General features: G+C 28.2%; 1 protein-coding gene across 1 annotated transcript in view; it reads right to left on the bottom strand.

Moving 5' to 3' along the window:
* Nucleotides 1-24,366, bottom strand: part of LOC113378490 (protein Fe65 homolog) — a 144,325-nt gene that overhangs the window by 5,815 nt on the left and 114,144 nt on the right. Inside the window, exon 2 of the mRNA XM_026619026.1 lies at nt 38-94. Coding sequence (XP_026474811.1) covers nt 38-94 — 57 coding nt within the window. The remainder of the gene's footprint in view (nt 1-37; nt 95-24,366) is intronic.

The following is a 24,366-nucleotide window of genomic DNA, read 5'->3' as shown; positions in this document are numbered from 1 at the left end:
AGTAAATGTTAGTATGCATTTATAAATTTGTTAGTACCTCTGTTCCACGGTGTTTCCGTTTCTTGGGACATAAAGTTGATGTTGGTTACACGCTCTAGCAATCAAAATAAAAAATATTATCAAAAACTTACTACTTTATAATGGAAACAACTAACAAACACTATAAAATAAATACAAGCTAATTCAAAAAATAAAATACATCATGCTGGCTAGAATACTAGTTTTAAAATGTGTTTGATTTTATGTCAGTATATATATTTGAGCGTTGATTTAAAATTTAAATTGTGTAAATAAAAATATTTTGTTTGTAGAAACAGAAACCTAAAAAGGTAACAGCATACAATATATAAAGAAATTATGCTATAGAGTAATAAATTTAATATGATCCAAATTGAATTCTTCTAGTATAATCCGTAATTTATGCATGTAAGAAATCAAAACTTTTCACATTTGCAAGTGTTTGAGCAAACTGATAAAAGTAATTATAGCAACTGATTATAGTAATTATAAACTGTGTAAATAAAAATATTTTGTTTGTAGAAACCTAGAAAGGTAACAACATACAGTATATAAAGAAATTTTGCTATAGAGTAATAAGGTTAATAAGTTCCAAATTGAATTCTTCAAGCGTAATCCATAATTTATGCATGTAAGAAATCAAAACTTTTCCTTGGATTTGCAAGTGTTTGAGCAAACTGATAAAAGTAATTATAGCGATATGAAAGTTATGCTAAAAGTGCATGCGCCAAAAAAACAGTCTCTGTTGGCATAAAAATATTTTTCAAACTTGTTAAATAGTGGAATGTTTTATATAAAATGTTTGAAAACTGTTCAAAATGATAACAAATGTAGAAAATATTGCAAAATTATCGCACCCAAAAGAGTATATATTAACCCTTTCTACTCGTGCATGCGGCGGCATGCGAGTGGAAAGGGTTAATTATAGTTAAGAAAATAGATGAGGTTAATAGTAAGGTGACCATACGTCCCGGATTGACCGGGACAGTCCCGATTTTCCGCCTTGCGTCCCGGTTTTTTCTAAAACAATATTTGTCCCGGTTTTAGGTGTTTTGACCCGGATTGTTCCAGATTTTTAAAAATGTTTTGTGTGCCAATATTTTTTTAAATATATTTCAACTAGAAAATTTGAACCGAAAGAATTTGCATATAAATTTTTAGCCTATCAACACCCCCCCCCCCCTCCTCCCCTCTCACACACATTATAATCCGTCCCGGATTTCATGCAAAAAAATATGGTCACCTTATTAATAGTCATATACGACTAACACTGTAAATTATAACTAGAATAGATACTATTTATTTAAATATTTGTTCGCAAAGACAAAAACAAAAACGCTAATCACAACATTTAACTTTTTTATAAGGAAAGCAAAAAGCACTCTTTCATTTTTCATTTGTATTTTTACCCAGTTTCTTTAAGAATAAAAAAATCTATCCGATAAAAATATATAATGTTAAATGAAAATCGATTGATCCCTGCTCTCGTGTACGGAAAATTGCTTCCAATCATACATACAAACATATATTCACACACACATCCATATTTTTAAGGTATGACAGAATGCTCACAAGAGTTTGAAACGTAAAGATATACAAAAATTTTGCCCCATATCTTCGGAACGACTAGACCTGCCTTCGCCAAAAACTAATTAGCACGTCTCCTTATCAATACGAATCGAATGTTTTTTGAATTATTCAAATTGTTTCATCCGTGTTCCCAAAATCGTCGACGAAAATTTGTATCCGAACACACATACACACATGCACACACACACACATACACACAATCACACAAATACATCCTTTTTTTCTAAGGTATGCCAAAATATTCAGAAACCTCTGAAACGTAAAGATATATAAAAATTTTCATTTTCGATTTTGTTGCTATTACTACAACTTACTCTACGGAAATTTAAAGATTAATCCTATTGAATAAGAGAAGAGAAAATGTAAAGCACTAAAAAAGAAAGCTAAAATTTACTAATGTAGAAAAGTCAGTTTAAAAAACAAAAGATATATGTCACTTTCGCATCGATTTATCGCAGTTAACCAGATGAACACCTGTTATATTATGAATGTAAAAAACTTCATAATATTCGCTACTGGCCACAACAAATATTGTTCAACACAACATTTATTTTATAAAATCACGCAACAATTATTAAATACTCTCAATTTCTATATTTGTCAACACATTGCTCACATGACCAATTTCCAAAATCAACACCAATCAGGAATAAGTGCATGTAGTATTTTTTAAACTTCGGTGCAATGAACCCAATTTGAAGTGAGTAAAAAAATGATTATTTTAAATTCCAGTAAATACTAGTCAACGACGAAGGTACAAGAATACACATAAGGAGAGTGACAAGTTAATACTGACTCTGTAACGGTAACGCGATATAGAGACGATTCATCTACCACACATAATGCATGTTTACAAGAATGCAAGATAACAGACACCTCCCATTCCGTTCTCCAATACATTCACATTTCGATTTACATACTCATGTAATTAAAAATGGTACAAGCTTTCGCATTATATAGGTTGTTAATTTTTAACTTCCCGTAGGGCAAGTTATAGTAATCGCAAAAAAATCGAAAATGAAAATTTTTATATATCTTTACGTTTCAAAACCTTCTGAACATTTTGGCATACTTTAGAGATAATAGATGTATGTGTGTATGTGTGTGTGTGTGCGTGTATGTGCATGTGTTCGGATACAAATTTTCGTCGACGATTTCGGGAACACGGATCAACCGATTTGAATAATTCAAAACCATTGGATTCGTATTGATAAGGAGACGTGCTGATTAGTTTTTGGCAAAGGCAGATCTAGCCGTTCCGAAGATACGGGGCAAAAAGTGCCTAAGACGGTAACTCAGTTTTTAAGAGAACGGAGCGTTCGATTTGAATAATTCAAAAAACAATTTACTTGTATTGACAGGATGAAGAATTGATCAAATTTTCATGACGGCAGGTCTAGCGGTTTCGAAGATCTAATAAAAAAAGTAAAAAAAGTAAAAAAAATGCCATTTGGCGGTCAAAAATGATAATTAGACATATGCACATCAAATTATCAGAGATTTTAACAATAAGTATAAATTTTCTTTACATTCCTATGGGTTCCGTACCAATGTTTATCTATTAGATGGCGACGCGGCGCTTACGCGCTTTGACATTTCGTCTCTATGCAGTTAAAGCGGTACGATTGCTTTGAAAAAAAAGTTCAGAATTTCCAAAATATGTCAAAATAAAGAAATTTTTTTAAGTAAATTTTTTTCAAAAATGTTAATCGTTTTTAAAAAAATAATAATTTTTGGTTTGGTTTGGTAAGACACCTTAAGGCAAATTGCAGGAACTTCCCGTACCACAATTAAATATTCGAGGAAAAAAAACAGTAATCGATAAATATTGATCAATGATTAGGAATAATTAATTTAAACATTTTCAAATAGATAATTATAATCCCTATATATTTTACCGTTCATAAAATATGCAGTGACGATCTTATCGCTCAAAACACTTGAGAAAATTTACATTAGAAAGAGGTGCCGAATGAATCCATCTGAGGATCAGAATAACGCATTTAAAATATATATATATATATATATATATATATATATATATATATGTATATATTTTCAAACTGAATTGTAAATTTAAAATTTATATTTAAAGTGAAAAACTCTGTATATTTTTGAAAATTAGAAAAAAAAATCTGAAAATTTTATAAGTAAACTTTAAAAATTAACAATCTTGATACGGACCTCAAAAAATTTGTAACAAAATTAGTTCTCATTTTAAAAAATTTTATCAAATATCTGATAATTTGATGTGCATATGTCTAATGATCATTTTTGACCGCCAAATATCATTTTCTTTTACTTTTTCCTCTGAATCTCTAAAAACGCTAGACCTACCTAACCAAAAATTTCACCAATTATTCATTTTGTCAATACAAGTAAAATGTTTTTTGAACCATTCAAATTGGGTACTCCATTCTCTCATAAACTTATTTATCGTTTTTGGCACTTTTTGCCCCGTAACTTCGAAACGGCTGGACCCGTCTTCTAATCAGCACATCTTTTCATCAATAGGTATCAAAAGTTTTTTGAATCATTCAAATCGGTTGATTCGTGCGCCCGAAATCGTGGACAAAATGTTGTATCCAAACATACATATATACACACACACATAATTTTTTCTAAGGTATGCCAAAATGTTTAGAAGCTTTTCAAACGTAAAGATAAATAAAAAAAAATATTTTCGATTTTTTTGCGATTACTATAACCTACGGGAAGTTAATATATTCAAAATATAAAAAAAAACTAGTGGTGCATGGCATCGTGCCTTAAGACAAATTGCTAAAACTTCCCGTGCCGAAAATTAAAATTTTTAAGAAGCTTTAAATTTTTTTTTAAAAATGAAAAAAATAAATTTTTGAGTATTTTGAAATTTTTGAAAAAATTGGCTTTTTTAAAAAATTAAAAAAACTGCGTTTTAGAAAAATTTTAATTTGTTTCGACACTTTTTGCTCCGTTTTTCCGAAACAGCTGGACCTGCCTAAGGCAAAAACTAATCTGCTCTAATCGGTTGATCCGTGTTCTCGAAAACGTCGAGGAAGATTTGAAAGAGAAATAAAAAATAGCTGACTAAATGCAAGGATGAATAAATTTTATTACATAGAATGAAATAGATATATATGTATATCTATATATAAAAATTGTTCCATAATATCTTATACCAAGAACCCCGGCCTGACTGAGATATGAAAATATTATGTCAATAAAGAAAAAAATGTATCAGCCACAAACACATACATCCATTTTTTTTTCTAAGATATGCTAAAATGGTCAGAAACATTTGAAACGTGAAGATATAGATTTCATTTTCAATTTTTTTGCGATTACTATAACTTGATCTACGGGAAGTTAGAAAATTACAGGTAAGCCTCAGTAACTCATTTACTTGTACGTGTTTCATAAAAATGTTTGATATTCAATTCAATGTCAAATATAATAACATAATAACATAAAGCAATAATTTCCAACCTTTTCTTTTTGCACCGCCGCTCTCCATTCTAAAAAATAACTGTTTCGCCTCCCTAAACTATTTTCATAAATACTTTAATTTCATAAACAATTTAATTTTATAAAAACTTTCATAAATATCATGTAAAAATACGCATAAAAATAATTATTTTTTCGTTCATTTGTTTATATCATTTCATTTGTTTTTGTTTATTTTCGACGATAGTATTTTGGTAACAGCTGTATGCCCCCCTGGCAACCGCGGACATAAGGACTTTCATTTGATCTTTATATATAGAGTGTATATACATGCAGGGTGTCCCAGAACTCAACGTCTATAATCGAATCTAGGTGACAGAATTGATTATAACCATCACCTAAAACTCACGTAAAACCTAGAGCTTTGGTCAAACTGTAACCATTTTTCGTTTGATGTGGTTCATTATTATTTATGGTGGTAAAGTTTTATTATTTTTGTTTATTGTGGTTAATTTTTATTAGTTTGTTCATTTAAACCTAAATAACATTTTTAGAATCACATTCTAAAATAATGGCACAATTTACCCAAATTTTGACCATCAGTTACTCGTAAACTATGAATTTAAAACTTTTGAAGTCAAATCGTTTTTTTTTTAATTAAATCAAGTTTTTTTAAAATTAAATCAAGTTTTTACTTGTTTTTTATTTTTTCTGAACTATTTCTCTTTTTCAGTAGGTCTCTTATGCTTTTAAAAATTCTAGACAATCCGGGACAAAAAACTGAATCCCACTCTAATATTGCTTCTAGAAAAATCCCGGACGCAAGATGGAAATCCGCCACTTTATTTCATAAATGGCGGATTAAATTATAAGGCATAACTTAAATTTAGGAAATGTCGAGAACATGTTTCGGCATAAGTCTAATTTTTGAAATTTTTGCTATATTAGTGGTAAAATACGTTCATGCATAAATCATTTTATATTGCTTTCGACAATAGTTTTTTTTAAGTATCACATATAATTAGGCAAAGTACGACGTTCGTCTTCCTTAATGGGTCTGCCTTGTCAAACATCTGTTTAAAAATTTTATTTTTTATTGGCTTCGTTATAGTCACTTACAAAATTTTCATTTTTGTATTGTGATCTATAAAAACATTCAACATCATATTGGTTTATACTTACTAATACTAATCATCAAACCTTTATAACTTTTTTTTTGAGCAACAGTGCTGGATGGCAATTTTCACTTGCAAAAGTTTTTTATCTATATTTTTAAATAAAAACTGATATCAATACTGCTTGATGTCAGTGTGTGCGCTTAGCGCAGGATAGAGTTTAATATGTATTTCTTAATCGTGACACCAACATTTGGAATTACTGCTAAATATAAAAAAACAAAAACATGAAACTTTTCGATAAAGAAATTGTTTCGATATCATGCTTATAAACATTTTAGATCGGTCGTGGGAAAATTTTCTGCGAATGTTATCAGCGATTTTAAGCATGTAAAATAATGTAGTGTAAATATAATTCCAATATGTAGTTTACTATTTTCTATTAATGCGATAACAACTTTTTTGTAAATAAGTTTACATAATAAACTTGAGCAACCTACTTTTTACATTTAAGATTGTTATTATAACTTAATTAAAAATGCAATAAGTGTAAAGTCCTTACCATGTGTATACAGAAATAAATACAACATGATTTCTCAGAAGTAATAATCTGCAATATGTGCAAATTTTTTATAGGTTTTGATGGCATGTAACAGAATTATGTAATATACGTAATAATACAGAACATACAAAAGCACTTTTGTACAATGGATATAGGATGCGCCATAAATAAAAATAATCTATGAAAAATTAGAACATGTTGCCTACAATCTATAAACAAACCTACAATTCTGTACAATAGATTGTTTTTAATTTATGTAATGAGTTATAAATATAAAGAGCACAAAGCTATAATGTGTCATTATAATGTACACGTGCCAATAAAATAATAAATCAAGCTCATTATAATTAATAACTATATAAAACATAAGAGCATTGAAAAGCTTAATTAATAAGCTAAATTTATTTTTAAAACAATTTTTAACTGATAAAGCCAATTAAAAAATGCAAATTTGAGTTTGAAAACGTCTGCTAATGATAATATTAAGGTTTAAACAAATCTAAATATTTTATATATGCGTATGTGTGTGGATGTCGGAAACTAGTAGTAAAGTTTCTAATAATTAGTTAATTTACTGATAATTTCTTTTGCGATAATTGAGGTGCTTTTGTAGTGTTTGTAATTTAAGAATTCACTTGGCGTGAATTCAAGAAGAACGTCTAAAAGTTCCAATACTAATTAAGATTTTTAGGTAACAAAATTTTTCTTATACTCATAGCTGGAGCGGAGCCCAAAGACTAATGTCGCCAGGATATAATAATAAATAAATATATATATATATATATATATATATATATTAAAATTTCATTTTTCTGAACTAAAATTATAAGTTCCTTTATTTTTAAAAATAAAAATACCTCGACCGATAGATGGTTACTTTTGTGAGTACATATGAAGTACCCCCAGTTTCACTTTATAAATTTACACATATTTATAATTTTTTGTTGAAATTATTAATATTAGCTATTCAAACCTTAAACCTTAAACTATTTCAACTTCTGATGAAACTTGCCAACACACTTCAGTACATTTTTTAAAAATTCAATTCATAGATCAATGAAAAGTCTTAATTTTTAAAAACTTGAGACAATTGCGTCATTATTTTTGACTTATTTACAGTCACAGATTTAAAGTTTGAATAAACAAAATTAATAAAAATTAACCACAATAACCAAAAAATGGTCACAGTTTGATAAAAACTCTTAAAATTAAAAACTCATAATTTTCAAACTAAATGGGATTCTTTTTCTACTTTTTTCCTTATAGTTACGATAAATACTATCACCCTGTTGGGGCTTGACGTTGAGTTCTGAGACACCTTATATATGGGACCGATTCTGCCGCATAACAGGTCAATGTTATGGCAAGGCTATGATATGAAGACTTTCCATACTAAATATTGACAAAAGCCATGTGGTTGCTCTGCAGTCAAGCGTTTTCCTCAGGTTGTTAGATAAAAAATCTTACCTACCGCACAAATGTCAAAAAAACGATCTTAGATAACAGGGTCTTTCTGACCCCGCTTCATAACATACAAGTGACGTTGCAATTTATGTGTAAAACGCTTGAATGCACAGCAAATACATGACGTTTTGACAGTATTCAGTATGATTCAGAAGCATAATGTATGGAAGTTGGAGCGTAATATGGCCTTGCCATAACATTTTTCTGTTATGCGGCAGAATCGGTCCCTATAAATTATAATCGTTAAAATTTTAATAATTCATATCTAAATAATAAATTATTGTTAAAGCGTTTGAAACCTTTTACAAGGCTGTGAAGCATTATGGTTTTGGAGTCAAGAAATTCAATATCATCAGATTCAGATTATAGTTATAGCATTGACTTGAGCATATAATTATAAATATATAAATATAAAAAAAATCTTTCTTATGACGATAATTTTTTTTCTCCTTCCTTATACGTTGTTCATTATTTTATTATGCTTTTTTAAAAAAAAAAAACACGGACAAATGTGTTTTTTTTTTTGAAAAACTGCTAACAGTTTTTCTTATTTGTTACATATTGATCTTACTATTTTAATTATATTCATTCAGTGAAATTGAAAAAATTTGGAAATGTAAAATACCATTAGAGTAGAGAGTCATGTACATAATTATATATATTGTATCATATCCAACATATGCAATAATAATAATGCAATGAAAAACTTTCAAACTAAAAACAATCTTATGACGATAATTTTTTATTAACAAATCAATTTTATTATGATGAAATGATATTAAATTTATATAATTGCTAGGGCTGAAATTAAACAACTTTAAATATATCTTTATATTATTTTCTACTAGGAACAATATAACGGTTGTTATATAGTGAAAATCTGAGCATGTGTTTGTATATTATCGCAATTGCAATGGAAATGTAAGTAAGCGCCATAGTGGCGCTAGACTCGAGGGAAATACTATAATTTCAACAAGACCGATTTCCTATGCATGCCGTATCGCTGGTTGCAGGGGATTATATAAAGCGCTTTTATTACTTGACACGGTATCTACTTTATTTTTCATTACAAATCCACTTGAAAATCAAATATAGCAATATGAGACAACGTTGAGAGTATTTTTAGAATAAAACAAAACAAATTATTATCTCCTGACAAAAGTAGATAATGAAAGTCTTTTTTCAGAATCAATCAAATACAGTTATAATTTATATAACTTTGAGGGTTGTTTGTATTTATTGCAATGCGATGTTATTAACTCAATTAACTTTCTCATTTTCTACATTTTTTGTTTACACCTTTGTCAGGTAGTTCTATACTGTAAAATTTAAAACCTAATTTTTTAACCTAATTTAAAGTTGGTCCTTGTTACCCCATCCACGAGTAAGCTTTTATTGGGGCTATATAAGAAAACGGTTGAATCTAACTTAGAATTAACAATAAATCTTATAACGTAAATTAAATAACGGATACTTAAAACATATTAAGGTCACGTACACTAAACAACAGTGCTCACAACCAAAAAAATAACAACGGGAAAAATACTTTTGTTATAGATTCTCAAACATAGCCTGATAGCAACGTCGTAAGAATTAAGGTACATTACACATTTCACCCTTTATTTTCAAATGTTGTTATTAAAAAAAGTCCTAACTTTACTAGTTTTTAAGATATTGGTCGTGGACCTTTCGGCCCCGTTCTATTCTATTAATAACCATTACTAACGTTTCAATAGACATTAGCAATTTTGAATTTTAACTAAGAAATTATCTTTTCATATACAAAATAGAAAATCATAAACGCTATAAAATACAATCATAATTTAAATCTGTTAGGGTTTGTATGTAAAAATTCAGCAGAATTATCAGTCATCATTTATTTTGGCGATGGTTTTTAAAAGTAGTAACGTCCAAACGTCCCTACATAGTGTCTAAAAATTAACTAATCAATAATATTAGATAATAAATTTCTAGTGGTTTGCCGTCATAAACATATTAATATTCATATAGAGATATTATATACGCTAATATTTGTACAGAGAACATTATAGGAACACCTTTCGCGAGTATAGAGCCAAATTCTCAATATAACTTCAATTACCCAATAACTTTACAATAGATAATGACAGCTAATTTTATATTAATCAATGTAATTATTTTTTATATATATAAAGAAAATAATTATTATAAGAAATTTATGGAACATCTATAAAAAAACACAATTTAAAATCTGTAAGGGCTTGTATATCAAAATTCAGTAGAATAATCACTCAATAAATTATTTTGGTGATGGTATTTGACAGTAGCAACGTCTCTATAGTCCTTACAAGTATCTTATAATTGGATAATTAGTAAAATTCATTAATTAATTGACATTATTTTGTCGTCATAAAAATGTTGATATTTGTTTAGTGACGTCTGAAATTTGTTGTTTTGCCTCAAAACCTCAGATTTTGTTTTGTAATGTGCAATAATATAATTTTATTTCATTTTTGATGTTTATGGTAATTCACAATTTACACAGTAAAAATAGAAAAATTGATTATTAACAAAAAAACTTATAATTTAATTTAAATCAGAATGGTGAACCGCATCAACAAGGAGATTTTTGCAAATTTTAGATTTTGTTTGGGAAAAACAATTTTCAAATAAATAAGAACAAAGAATAATTAGTATTGACCGATATCCACAGATGTATAATTTAAAATTTGGGGACCAATCCTCTGATAAAAAAAAAATTATAGTAAGGCTATGTTATGGGTCTATCTTCGTATGAATTAGTAGTAAGAATTGTTGAAAAGCGGTGCATTTGCGGTGCGATCAGGCACACATAGAACCTAACCTATAAAACGCACAAATGTTAAATAATAATTTGATCATAAGTACACCTTCCTGATGTCTCATTGACAACACGCACGTGAAGTTGGGTTTTATATATATAACCCCTGATCGTACACCAAATACATAGCCATTTGACAGTTTTCTCTACCAATTCATACGAAGATAGACCCATAAAATAGTATTACCATAACATTTCTATTTTATAGGAGAATCGGCTACTTGACTTTGACGTACGTATTAAGAGAGTCTAGTCTAATAATCGGTCATATTCATAATAATAAATAAACAAAATTTTTAGTTTAGTATTTGTTCTAAGTTGGAACATCGTGCAGCAAATACATAGCCTTTTGACAGTTTTTACTATCAATTCATACGAAAATAGACCTCTAACATAGTGTTACCATAACATTTCCATTTTATCAGAGAATTGGCCTGTTGATTTTGATATATGTATTAAGGGAGTCTAATAATCGGGCATCAATAAATTTTTTTTAGTTCAGTACCAGTTCTAAGTTGTAACTTGTAGAGAAACATTTATATTGAAGCAGGACTTTTAAAACTCGTGTAAATTATAATTAGTTCTAAAGAGTTCTGTACGTAAGGCAATTGCAGTCAAATTTCCCGAATACATGAAGAAGTAATTTCAGAGCCTAGTGGAGGAAAGTCGTAAAAATTCTATTCATTTCGCATAAGGGCTAAAAAACATAATCCATTACATAGACAAGTGAAATGAAATGAATATGAGTCATGCAGAATCAGATGACGCAAGTAAACCCCGTATTTGGCCGCGATCGATTGTATTTTATACCTACACTGTCGGCGGCTAGTTCAGATCGAGCCTGCAATAATATTTTTATCGCACTGAAATCTAGTCTCTTGTGAAGGGAATCGATATAAATTATGCTATATCGCATATCGTATAGTTGCATCGATAATACTATATTTGCCCCACTGAGAATGAAATGCAAAATATAATATTTTGCCGCACACAACGTACGATTTTTTAATGGAATTTTTAAATTAAGCAGTTTTTATCGGTTCCTTACTTTTCTATGCATAATATACTTTTTTCCCTCGGTGCAGAATTTTGCCACACATATTATTATTTTTAGTTGAAGTTCTACATTCAATAAGAATAATCATATTAATTTCAACATACAGTAGAACCTCGATTATCCGGACCTCAGTTATATCGATTTGCGATTATCCGGACTACCAACCGCGACATTGTTATATGTATGTACATAAATCGAATTTTTGCACGATTTATGCTGCTGTTTAGTATATGTATGTAATATAATCTAATTATAAGAAAATATATATGTACATACATAAGTAAATGTTAATTTCTTATTAAACATTGATTTTCGTTGATATCTATGTATGCATTTGTTATATTTGATAAATACACATCATTATACTTCTTACATTGGATTATCCGGATTTTTGATTATCCGGATGCCTATCGACTACAATTAGTCAGGTTAATCGGGGTTCTACAATGCAATATTAACTTTCATCATATTCCATTCTCTTTAATTTTTATACCCTTTCTTAATAAATTCTAATACTGTGATTCTACAAAAGCTCACATGTGGGCGGGTTAAAAAGACCATCTGACCATTTACCCTGACAAAAGTGTAAACAATAAAAAAAAAGAAACGGAAAATGTAAATTAAGTTAAAAAAAGTAATTTTATAAGAGATAAGTTAAATAAATAGTTATTCCAACTCTGCTGATGATTATTTCTGACAAAATAACAGATCAACATATATAATCTTTTACAATGTTATCTCTGTAAACATGTACCCATGAAATTTATATTTTGCATTGGTTGAATAATGTTGTTATTGTATATTTTGCATTGGTTGAATAATTATATAGAGTATTGTAGTAATAATATTATATAGTAGAATTCCTCTAAAATTAAAAAATAAAATATTGTATCTATTTGATTCTGGATGTCCTCTTTTACCCCGCCTATAGGGTAAGAAGAACCTTGTGACAAATTTTTGAAAAACAGCAATAAACACATTTCTACAATGATGAAGTAGATGGAATTTTACTGAACAAAGTCAGATAGTTGTTTATTTGATACGTGTTTTTTGTTGTGACATAATTGGTTTGATTTTCAATTGCTCAAAGTAAAATTGGAACCTTGTGCCCTACCCTATTAGTTTATCTTGTACAGTATTGACCATAGATGAACAATTATAAATGGTATTCACGATAATTTTGTTATATAACATTTCAGGATTTCAGGATATTTCGTTTTCAAAATATGAAAATCTATAAAAACAAAATTCAATTCAATTCAATTGCGATTTTCGGGTAAATGTACTCGTTGCACAAAGAACCATATTATATCGTCCATAGATATATGTATGTGGAAAATCATATAAAAATTAACCTTAAAAGAAATTTTATTTCAACTAGATTTTCTATAACAATATATATACGATATATATATATATATATATATATATATATATATATCACAATTAAGTAATGGAAAGCTAGAAACGTTCCTTCAAAAGGTCAAATCAAATTACAACTAGCTGTAAGTGGAATTCTGTCTTAAGGCAATTAAGGCATCGTGCCTTAAGGCAAATTGCTGGAACTTCCCGTACCAAAAATTATTATTTTTTTAAAAACGATTAACATTTTTGAAAAAAAAATTACTTTGAAAAAATAAGATTTTTGAGAAACTATAAATTGGTCAAAAAATTACTTTTTTTTGAAAAAAAATTTTTTTTTAAAAAAAAATTTTTTTTTAATTTTTTTTTTGTTTTTTTTTTTTGAAAAAAAAATTTTCTTTATTTTAACATATTGTGGAAGATCTGAACTTTTTTCAAAGCAATCGTACTGTTTTAACTGCCTAGGGACAAAATATAAAGCGCGTAAGTGCCGCGTCGCTGTCTAACGCATAAGCATTGGTACGGAACCCATAGGAATGTTAACAAAATGTATACTTATTGTTAAAATCTCTATAAAATATCTGATAATTTGATGTGCATATGTCTAATGATCATTTTTGACCGCCAAATGGCTCATTTTTTTACTTTTTCCTCCATATCTCCGAAACCGCTAGACCTACCTTCATGAAAATTTTATCGATTCTTCATCTTGTCAATACAAGTGAAACGTTTTTTGAATTATTCAAATCGGACGCTCCGTTCTCTTAAAAACTGAGTTACCGTTTTCGGCACTTTTTGCCCCGTATCTTCGGAACGGCTAGACCTGCCTTCGCCAAAAACTAATCAGCACGTCTCCTTATCAATACGAATCGAATGTTTTTTGAATTATTCAAATCGGTTGATCCGTGTTCCCGAAATCGTCGACGAAAATTTGTATCCGCACATACATACACACACATACATACATACACACACACATACACACACACATACACACACACATACACACACACACACACACACACACACACACACACACACATACATCCATTTTTTCTAAGGTATGCCAAAATGTTCAGAAACCTTTGAAACGTAAAGATATATAAAAATTTTCATTTTCGATTTTTTTGCGATTACTATAACTTACCCTACGGGAAGTTAATAAACTAAAAGTTATTGTATTTTATTTTGACAAGACTAAACATTAATTTTAAATTATAATTATACATTTTATGACGATTGTGAATTTTGTATATTATTGAATCGCTAGGGTAATGATTTTTATGAAAAATGTGCTATAAATAGTACAAAATGTGTTCAAAATCCTAATATTAATGAATAAACTCACGAGTCAAATACTGAAGATTCTCAAGTATTATTTATTAACTGTTCAAGATATATAATACTTTTTGACCTGAACTTTGAATCTTGCCAAACATTTTTATGACAATTAACTAGAAAATGACTCTACTTGTGAAAAGGTTGATCATAGGTTGATACATTATTATTCAAAGTCAACAATATAAATAATACAAGAATAATGTTTAAATTGCCATAATATTAAAATACATTATTTATTGTTGTAATATAATATTTTCAGTAATATAATCGTCTTTCTTATTTTAATTATTATCAATTGTAACTGTGCGGCCTGTATTTAATAATAAAAATAATGCTTTACAATAAATTTTAATTGTCTCTAGAAAGTTTCTCGTCACAGTCAATTTCTAATTGTACATGTATATTAATGTATTGTCTATCTATTGGTATATGTATGATATGGTATGTTGAAAATGAAAACACCGATAATTAGAATAAAAGTTGTTTTTGTGAAAAAATATATATTATTAATAAACAGTGCTCAATAATTATTGTTCACCGACACCTCTCACAATTAGTTGAATTATTTATTGGTGGATCAATATGTAATTGAAATTAGAAAGCATGGTATTTATTATAAACATAAATTGAATAATTTAAAATGTAATATGAAATTCATTAAAATGGAATCCAATCTATGTACTAAATAAGCAATTTATTTTTACTCAAATATAACTAAAAATTTTAATATAATATATAGCCTGTGATGGACAGAGTGTATGTATGTAATTATACTGACACAGTCGCATGCAATGATATTTTACGTTTTTCGCTGAAGTAATTTATAACATGTGTAATAAAATAAAAATATGTTAGTTTATTTCTATGAATTGTCAATAATTATAAGAATTGACATGATTATATAGCCGACTAAAACGCGTAGTACAAAAAAGCGAATATTGTTTGTTCTAAATCGTATGTTCTTTGTGTACATATAAGTATTTAAAAAACTAGCTGTAAGTGGAATTCTGTCTTAAGGCAATTAGGGCATCGTGCTTTAAGGCAAATTGCTGGAACTTCCCGTACCAAAAATTATTATTTTTTTAAAAACGATTAACATTTTTGAAAAAAATTTAATTAAAAAAAATAGATTTGAGAAACTACAAATTTGACAAAAAATTACTTTTTTTGAAAAAAAAAATTATATGAAAAAAAAAAATTTTTTTTGAATACAAAAAATTTTTTTGAAAAAAATGTTTTCTTCATTTTGACATATTTTGGAAATTCTGAACTTTTTTTCAAAGCGATCGCACTGCTTGAACTGCCTAGAGACGAAATGTCAAAGCGCGCATGTGCCGCGCCGCCGTCTAACGCATAAGCATTGGTACGGAACCCATAAAAATGTAAAAAAAAATATACTTATTGTTAAAATCTCTATAAAATATCTGATAATTTGATGTGCATATGTCTAATGATAATTTTTAACCGCCGAATGGCATTATTTTTTACTTTTTTCATTAGATCTCCGAAACCGCTAGACCTGCCTCCATGAAAATTTGATCAATTTTACATCTTGTCAGTACAAGTAAAATGTTTTTTGAATTATTCAAATCGGACGCTCCGTTCTCTTGAAAACGGAGGTACCGTTCTTGGCACTTTTTGCCCCGTATCTTCGGAACGGCTAGACCTGCATTTGCCAAAAACTAATCAGCACGTCTCCTTATCAATACAAATCGAATGTTTTTTGAATTATTCAAATCGGTTGATCCGTGTTCCCGAAATCGTCGACGAAAATTTGTATCCGCACATACATACACACACATACATACATACATACATACATACATACATACATACATACATACATACATACATACATACACACACACACACACATACATCCATTTTTTCTAAGGTATGCCAAAATGTTCAGAAGGTTTTGAAACGTCGAGAAATGCAAAAATTTTCATTTTCGATTTTTTTGCGATTACTATAACTTACCCTACGGGAAGTTAATAAACTAGTTGGGTGTATGGCATCGTGCCTTAAGACAAATTGCTGGAACTTCCCGTACCGTAACGAAATGTTCGAGGAATATTGAACTATTGGCTGGGCCTGTCTTTGCCAACAACTAATAACCACTTCTCTCAATCATTAATAATTGAATGTTTTTTAGATCATTCAAATCGAATGATCCATTCTCTCAAAAACTCGACTTCTATTTTCTGCACTGTTTGCTCTTTATGCCCGTAACTGCTGGGCCTGCCTTTGCCAAAAATTAATCAGCACATCTGCCTATCAATAGGAGTCTAATGTTTTTTGACCCATTCAAATCGGTTGATCCGTGCCCCCGAAAACGTGGACAAAAAAATGCGGACATACAAAACACACACACACACATCCATTTTTTCCTAGGTATGCCAAAATGTTCAGAAACCTTCAAAACGTCGAGAAATGCAAAAAATTTTATTTTCGATTTTTGGCCCATTACTATAACTACCCTACGGGAAGTTAATTATTTATTGGAAAATAGTGAATCTGCTCTTAAAATAACTGCATGCAATTTTAATAAACAAAATATTATTGTCTTTTCTTTAGCATAATAGTCCCATAGTGACCATATATTTATTTCAAATCCGGCGCATGATTTTCCAGGACAGGGAATAGATAACTTAAATATGATTTTTTAAAATAAAAATTTTACGTAACCAAAACGTTAAGGATATAATAAAAATCAATTTTTTTCTGAACTATAATCGTTTTAGCTTTTTTGCACTATCTTCATAATTAACTTAAATAAGTATTATCGCATTTGGGGTGTTTATTTCAAATCCTATATTTTGTTGTACAATTTGTTTGGTTCAAACTTTATAAAATAAATTCTAGAAATATATTTCAAATAAATATTGAAAATAACAACTTTTTCATAATTTTAAGACATTCGTGGACAAATACTGCTTCTAGAAACATCAGGGACTCAAAGTGAAAATTTAGGGCGTCCCGGCCAATCCGGAACGTATGGTCTCTTCACTAATAGTAGTAAAAGTAGTTTCTGAATAAATAATTGAAAACTATTTTACTTTTAATAATTGCAAAAGCTCATTGCCATATCTAATTGGAAGAAAATATCGAAGTGTGAAAAAACAAACCCTTACTCTCACCCTTATCCTTATATTAACATTCTCATATTTTTGTTGATCATAAAAATCAGCGGTTGATTCAAGGGTTTGTTTTGTAAAATGTGGTTGTTTTCGTGTATAATAGAAAATATTCACTCATTTGTAAATTAATTTATTTGGCGCCTGTCTAGCAAACAAGTGTTATCTCGATCTTATACCTACGAATTTCTATTTTTAGGAGGCGTAATATTTAGGTTAGCGGTGTTGCGTGCTGGGACTTTTATTTTCTTTTCAAATAAACTGTAGATAATTCCCTATTTTGCACATACTAAACATGGAATTATTAGTATTCCATGTATCAAATTAAAACGTGAATATATTCCTGAGAACACGCCAATATGAAAGTTCGCATTTTTAGGTACAATAAATTAAAAATTATTTTTAATTTTTAAATATAACTAAATTAAATGCGAGTCCAAGCCGAATAAATAGGGCTTCGCATCATATACTATGGCCACGAGCCAAAGCGCCAATATGGAACACAAAATTCCAAACATTTTATTTCATAACTCATATTGAAATAAATAAAAAAAATCGCATTGACTAGAATAAGTTGATGATATGCATAGTGCAAATTATCTATTGTTGTCGTTTCATTGCTCCTTGTTAGTTTCTCACATCAGTTTTTTTTTAAATAATAGGGATTTGTAATTGAGCTGTAATTTTTAATAGAGCATACTTAATTAATAGAGTTGCGACGGTTTGAAACCCGGAAACGTGGATCAATTAACTTGAATCCAAAAAGTTAATAAATAATTTATTTAAACTGTTGACACGATTTCTCGAGTTTTAATCGACCGATTCACTTGAAATGTTCAGAGAGTCTTGTTTATAGACCTATATATAGCCCGAACTAGGATTATCCCCAAATTCCAATTTTTACTATTTTTAAAAAAATCGAGAAACTCAAAATAACAGTAAAAGAAACTTTACTTATCGCTAGTTCGGGCGATTGCGACATCATTAATTATCTTTATTAATAATCTTTTTATTTTTTGCATTTCCGATGGCTAGGAGGGCTGAAATCATGTCAAGACTGAGGTGCCAATTTTTTGAGACCACCCACTTCATCAGTTGCCAGTTTTTACAATTTTCAACTGTTTTATTTTTTAATTTTTGTTTTGTATTCTAATAATATTAATAAACAAGTGGTAAAAAAATGAATAGTAAAAACATTCATTGCTTTCTTTTACGACACTTTGAAAATGACCTAAAACTCATCGCTCTACACTGGAATACCCACATAAGTTTTTTAAAACTATCAAAATAAAAAAAAATAAAATTCTCACTTTATTTTTAAGCACATTTTTGCAATTATTTTTATTTGCACAACATATCTACCGTCATATTATATAATCTATATGATTTTTCATAGTTAAACTTACTTAACAGATTTATAGATAAATAAATAAATAAATATGAAAATCCCAATTATATTAATCGATACTCTATTAAAGATTTGAACATGTAGTATCATCAGGTAACAAAGACTAATGACAAATATTTGATAAATATGTAATTTTTATAAAATTATTCACGGATTGCTAATTTATTTAATTAATTTATAAATAAAATAGACATCTTTAGATAGTAATGATAACCGAAAGAAAGTACATCATTTAGCTCTAGATATTATTTTTGAAAGAATTATTGAACTGTAGTCATAATAATAATGAAAATAGATTAGGTGCAACATTTAGCTTTATATATTATTTTTAAATAAATTATTCTTATATCTCATTTCATAAAAGTTTATTAATATAGTTTATAATCATGAATTCAATAAAGTATAGTTTATCTAATTAGTTTTTCTTTATAGTTATATTAATAGTGATAATAGAGTATATCTTTTAGCCCAACAAATTATTTTATTATAGTTTATTCTTCATTAATTTGTAGTTTATACTAATTAGTTGCGATTGCAGTTATAATAATAATAGAAATAAAGTACATCTTTTAGCTCTATGTATTATTTTCATATGGATTATTTTTATATTTCATTGTAAGTCTTTTAATATAATTTATTATTAAAAATTCATCTGTAGTTATAATAATAGTAGAAATAGAATACATTATTTAGATATCTATTACTTTTAAATTGATTATTATTATAGCTCATTATATGCAAGTCTTTTAATATTCTTTATGATAAAAAAATCATTAATTTGTAATTTATATTTATTAGTTGTGACTGTAGTTATAACAGTAATAAAATTAGAGTACCTTATTTAGCTCTATCTATTATTTTTAAATGGATTATCTTCATAGCTCATTATATGCAAGTCCTTTAATATAGTTTATAATCAAAAATTCATTATTTGTGACTGTAGTTATAATAATAACCGAAATAGAAGACATCTTATAGTTCTATATATTATTTTTAAATGATTATCTTTATAGCCCATTATATGCAAGTCTTTGAGAAATTCATTAATTTGTAATTTGTACTTATTAGTAGTTATTGTAGTTATAATAATAATGGAAATAGAGTACATCATTTAGCTCTATATACTCGTATACTGTTTTTAAATGAATTATTTTTAAAGCTCATTATATGTAAATCTACAAGACTTACAGTTTATTAATAAAGTTTATTATCAAAAATTCATTAATTTGTAATTTATATTTATTATTTGTGACTGTAGTTATAATAATAACCAAAATAGAGTACATCTTGTAGCTCTATATATTATTTTTAAATGGATTATCTTTATAGCTCATTATATGCAAGTCTTTTAATATAGTTTATTATCATAAATTTATTAATTTGTAGTTTGTACTTATTAGTAGTTATTGTAGTTATAATAAGAATGGAAAGAGAGTACATCATTTAGCTCTATATACTCGCATACTATTTTTAAATGAATTATTTTTATAGCTCATTATATGTAAGTCTTGTAATAAAGTTCATTATCAGAAATTCATTAATTTGTAGTATATAGTTACAGTAGTTATAATGGTAATAGAACACATAGTTTAGCTCTATATAATATTTTGAGATAAATTAATTTTATAGCTTATTATATACAAGACTTTTAATATAGTTTATATCAGAAATTCATTAATTTGTAGTTTGTACTTATTAGTAGTTATAATAATAATGAAAAGAGAGTACATTTCTTAGCTATATATACTCGTATACTGATTTTAAATGCATTATTTTTATAGCTCATTATATGTATGTGATATGTAAGTCTTGTAATATATTTTATTCTTTAATTTATAGTATGTAGTTACAGTAGTTATAATAATAATGGCAATAGAGTACATAATTTAGCTTTATATAATATTTTAAAATGAATTAATTTTATAGCTCATTATATACAAGTCTTTTAATATAGTTTATTAAATAAATTCATTAATTCGTAGTTTGTATTTATTTGTAGTTACTGCATAGTTTGAGAGAGCTTTTATTACGGGTGCGGCATGTTACGCGCCCGAATTAATTTTAAGATTGTAGTATTTTTCATTCACATGTTTATTATAAATAATCAGATATAATTTATGATAAACGTTTTAAAATAATAAATGTGAATGCAATGTATGACAATTATTTTTTGCCGGTAAAAATGTTGAGAAACAGTGGCACGTAGAAAACAATCGATACAGAATCACTAATTGCTAATTTGTGTAACGCAATAAACTGAAAGTTAATAAAAGATTGTAGAAAATGTGATTAAAGGAGGTTCCTATAGTCATATAGCAACTAGCACAGGTATATGAAAATCTGTATTGGGCTATATATCGGAGTTGCGTGGTGGTTAACAGACTGGGCGCCTTAGGTCAATAATCAATTCCGTAATATATACTGCAATAGCATTTTTTAATCAATAGCAGCTAATCTAATTTAACAACAACACATGCAAATGGTTCTATTCAAGCAATTACGACTAGGGATACTTACGATTCTGATTAATTTGATTTAAAACCATATTGAAAAATCCAAAACTGGAATATTCCAAATTATACGCAAGCTTATTAAAACACTGACACAAATTGATATACCATCACTATTTTACACAAGGACAAGTGCAAATAGGAGCTTAACTTGGAAATGCACTAGCACTGAAAATGTCAAAAATTTTATTATACAGAAATATTTACCAACTACATTGTGTTTCCACAAAATAATAAACAAATATTATATTCACGTGTTAAGAAAAATGCAATATGTTTCATGTAAAACAATTTCTCTACATATGCACTATAGATCCATGCACAAAATATACAACCCGGGTATATAATACACTGTCAAAATAATTACTTTTAATATCGTCAATATGAACGTTTCTTTTTGTTCTGGAATTTCAAAGACATTTTTTTGCAATTTATAAGTTAACAATTGCTATTCTATAAGCATTTTTATTCAAATTCATTATATTCCGAACAGTTTATTATTAAACAATTTAAAACCATCTAAAAACAAAGCGATTACCCACTACACTTTCTTACGTCATTCACAAAAGTGTTGTCAGAGAACGCGGCCGCTCTACGGCACTCCGTTGCCCGATGTGACAATAAGTCCCGACTCTATAAAACCATTCCAATGAACAATATAAGTCTCAAACTTTAAAAATCCACTTAAAATTCTAAATAAATCAAAATGTAATACAATTACTCAAAAAATACGAGAGATTAAATATATTCACTATACAAAAGTTCTCTCCGTTTAAAGCGCTCTCTAGAATATAATCAATACTTCTGAAACCTGCGAACGAACGCTATCTGTAGGTGTGCTTGGGACTTCGAAGCCAGCACAGCGCGCAATTCAACAGCGTTCAGCACATGGGTATGTGCACTCAATAGAAAATTGTAGAGACTATTCACAAGGTAATATCATTATATAATATTATGTATATACCATCTCCACCTTTAATATTTTTTCCTAACGCATCATTAGTTTTAACTTAATTCCTACTATATGAGTTAATAATCTAAAGGATTTACTAAGAGCTTTAGCGGTGATATCTACTTGTTGCAATTCTTTAAAAAATCTGCAAAAATAAAGTTTGATTATGCAACAATATGCTTTAATAATGTATATAAATTACTTACATTGTGGCGATAAATATTTATTAAAATTCTATAATAAAGATCTGATCTGCGACAATAAAGTTTGAATACGCAACAACATGAATTAATAATCTATATAATTTACTAATAGCTTTGGTGGTGATATCTACTTGTTGCAATTTTATAGAAAATCTGCAAAAATAAAGTTTAAGAATACAACAATATAAATTAAAATAATAATCTATATAAAATATAGATATAATAATCTGTATGAAGATAAAATATAATAATCTATATGAATTTCTAATATCAAGCGATATCTACTTGTCCAAATTCTATAAAATTTTTTGCTATGATAAAGTTCACGTTTGACACAATATGAATTAATATTCTATATGCGTTATTAATATCTTTGACGGTGATATCTATTTGTTACAATTTTATGAAAAAATCTTCAAAAATTAAGTCTGAGTATGCAACAATAATAATTATTAATCTACTAATAAATAAATTACTAATATTTCTGTAGCGATATCTATTTGTTGAGATTCTATAAAAAAATCTGCTAAAATAAATTCTGATTGTAAGTATGCAACATTTTGTTAATTCATTGTAATATAATAATATAAGATCTGAAATAATCACAACAAAATCAATACTAAATTCGAAATACAGTTTGCTCTTTGATAAAATTTAAAATATCCGATAAAATTTTTTGAATTAATCAATTATCCTATTAATTTCCCGTAGGGCAGGTTATAATAATCGAAAAAAAATCGAAAATGAAAATGTTTATATATCTTTATGTTCTGAACATTTTGGCATACCTTACAAAAAATGGATGTATGTGTGTGTGTGTGTGGGTGTGCGTGTATGTGTGTGAGCGGATACAAATTTTCGTCGACGATTTCGGGAACGCGGATGAAGCGATTTGAATAATTCAAAAGACAATCGATTCGCATTGATAAGGAGACGTGTTGATTAGTTTTTGACGAAGGCAGGTCCAGCCGTTCCAAAGATATGGGGAAAATAGTGCCAAAAACTGTAACACAGTTTTTAAGAGAACGGAGCGTCCGATTTTAATAATTCAAAAAACATTTTACTTGTTTGACAAGATGAACAACTGATGAAATTTTCATGAAGGCAGGTCTAGCGGTTTCGGAGATCTAGTAAAAAAAGTAAAAAAAATGCAATTTGGCGGTCAAAAATGATCATTAGACATATGCACATCAAATTATCAGATATTTTATAGAGATTTTAACAATAAGTATAAATTTTGTTTACATTCCTATGGGTTCTGTACCAGTTTTTATCCGTTAGACGGCGACGCGGCGCTTACGCGCTTCGATATTTCGTCTCTATGCAGTTAAAGCAGTACGATTGCTTTGAAAAAAAGTTCAGAATTTCCAAAATATTTCAAA

Source organism: Ctenocephalides felis, unplaced genomic scaffold (genome assembly GCF_003426905.1).
Source record: "Ctenocephalides felis isolate EL2017-DRISC unplaced genomic scaffold, ASM342690v1 CF-g0.4_SCAFFOLD_01886, whole genome shotgun sequence".
Taxonomy (NCBI): Eukaryota; Metazoa; Arthropoda; class Insecta; order Siphonaptera; family Pulicidae; genus Ctenocephalides; species Ctenocephalides felis.
The sequence above is the reverse complement of the archived record's forward strand: the minus strand, read 5'-3'. Positions and strand labels throughout refer to the sequence as shown.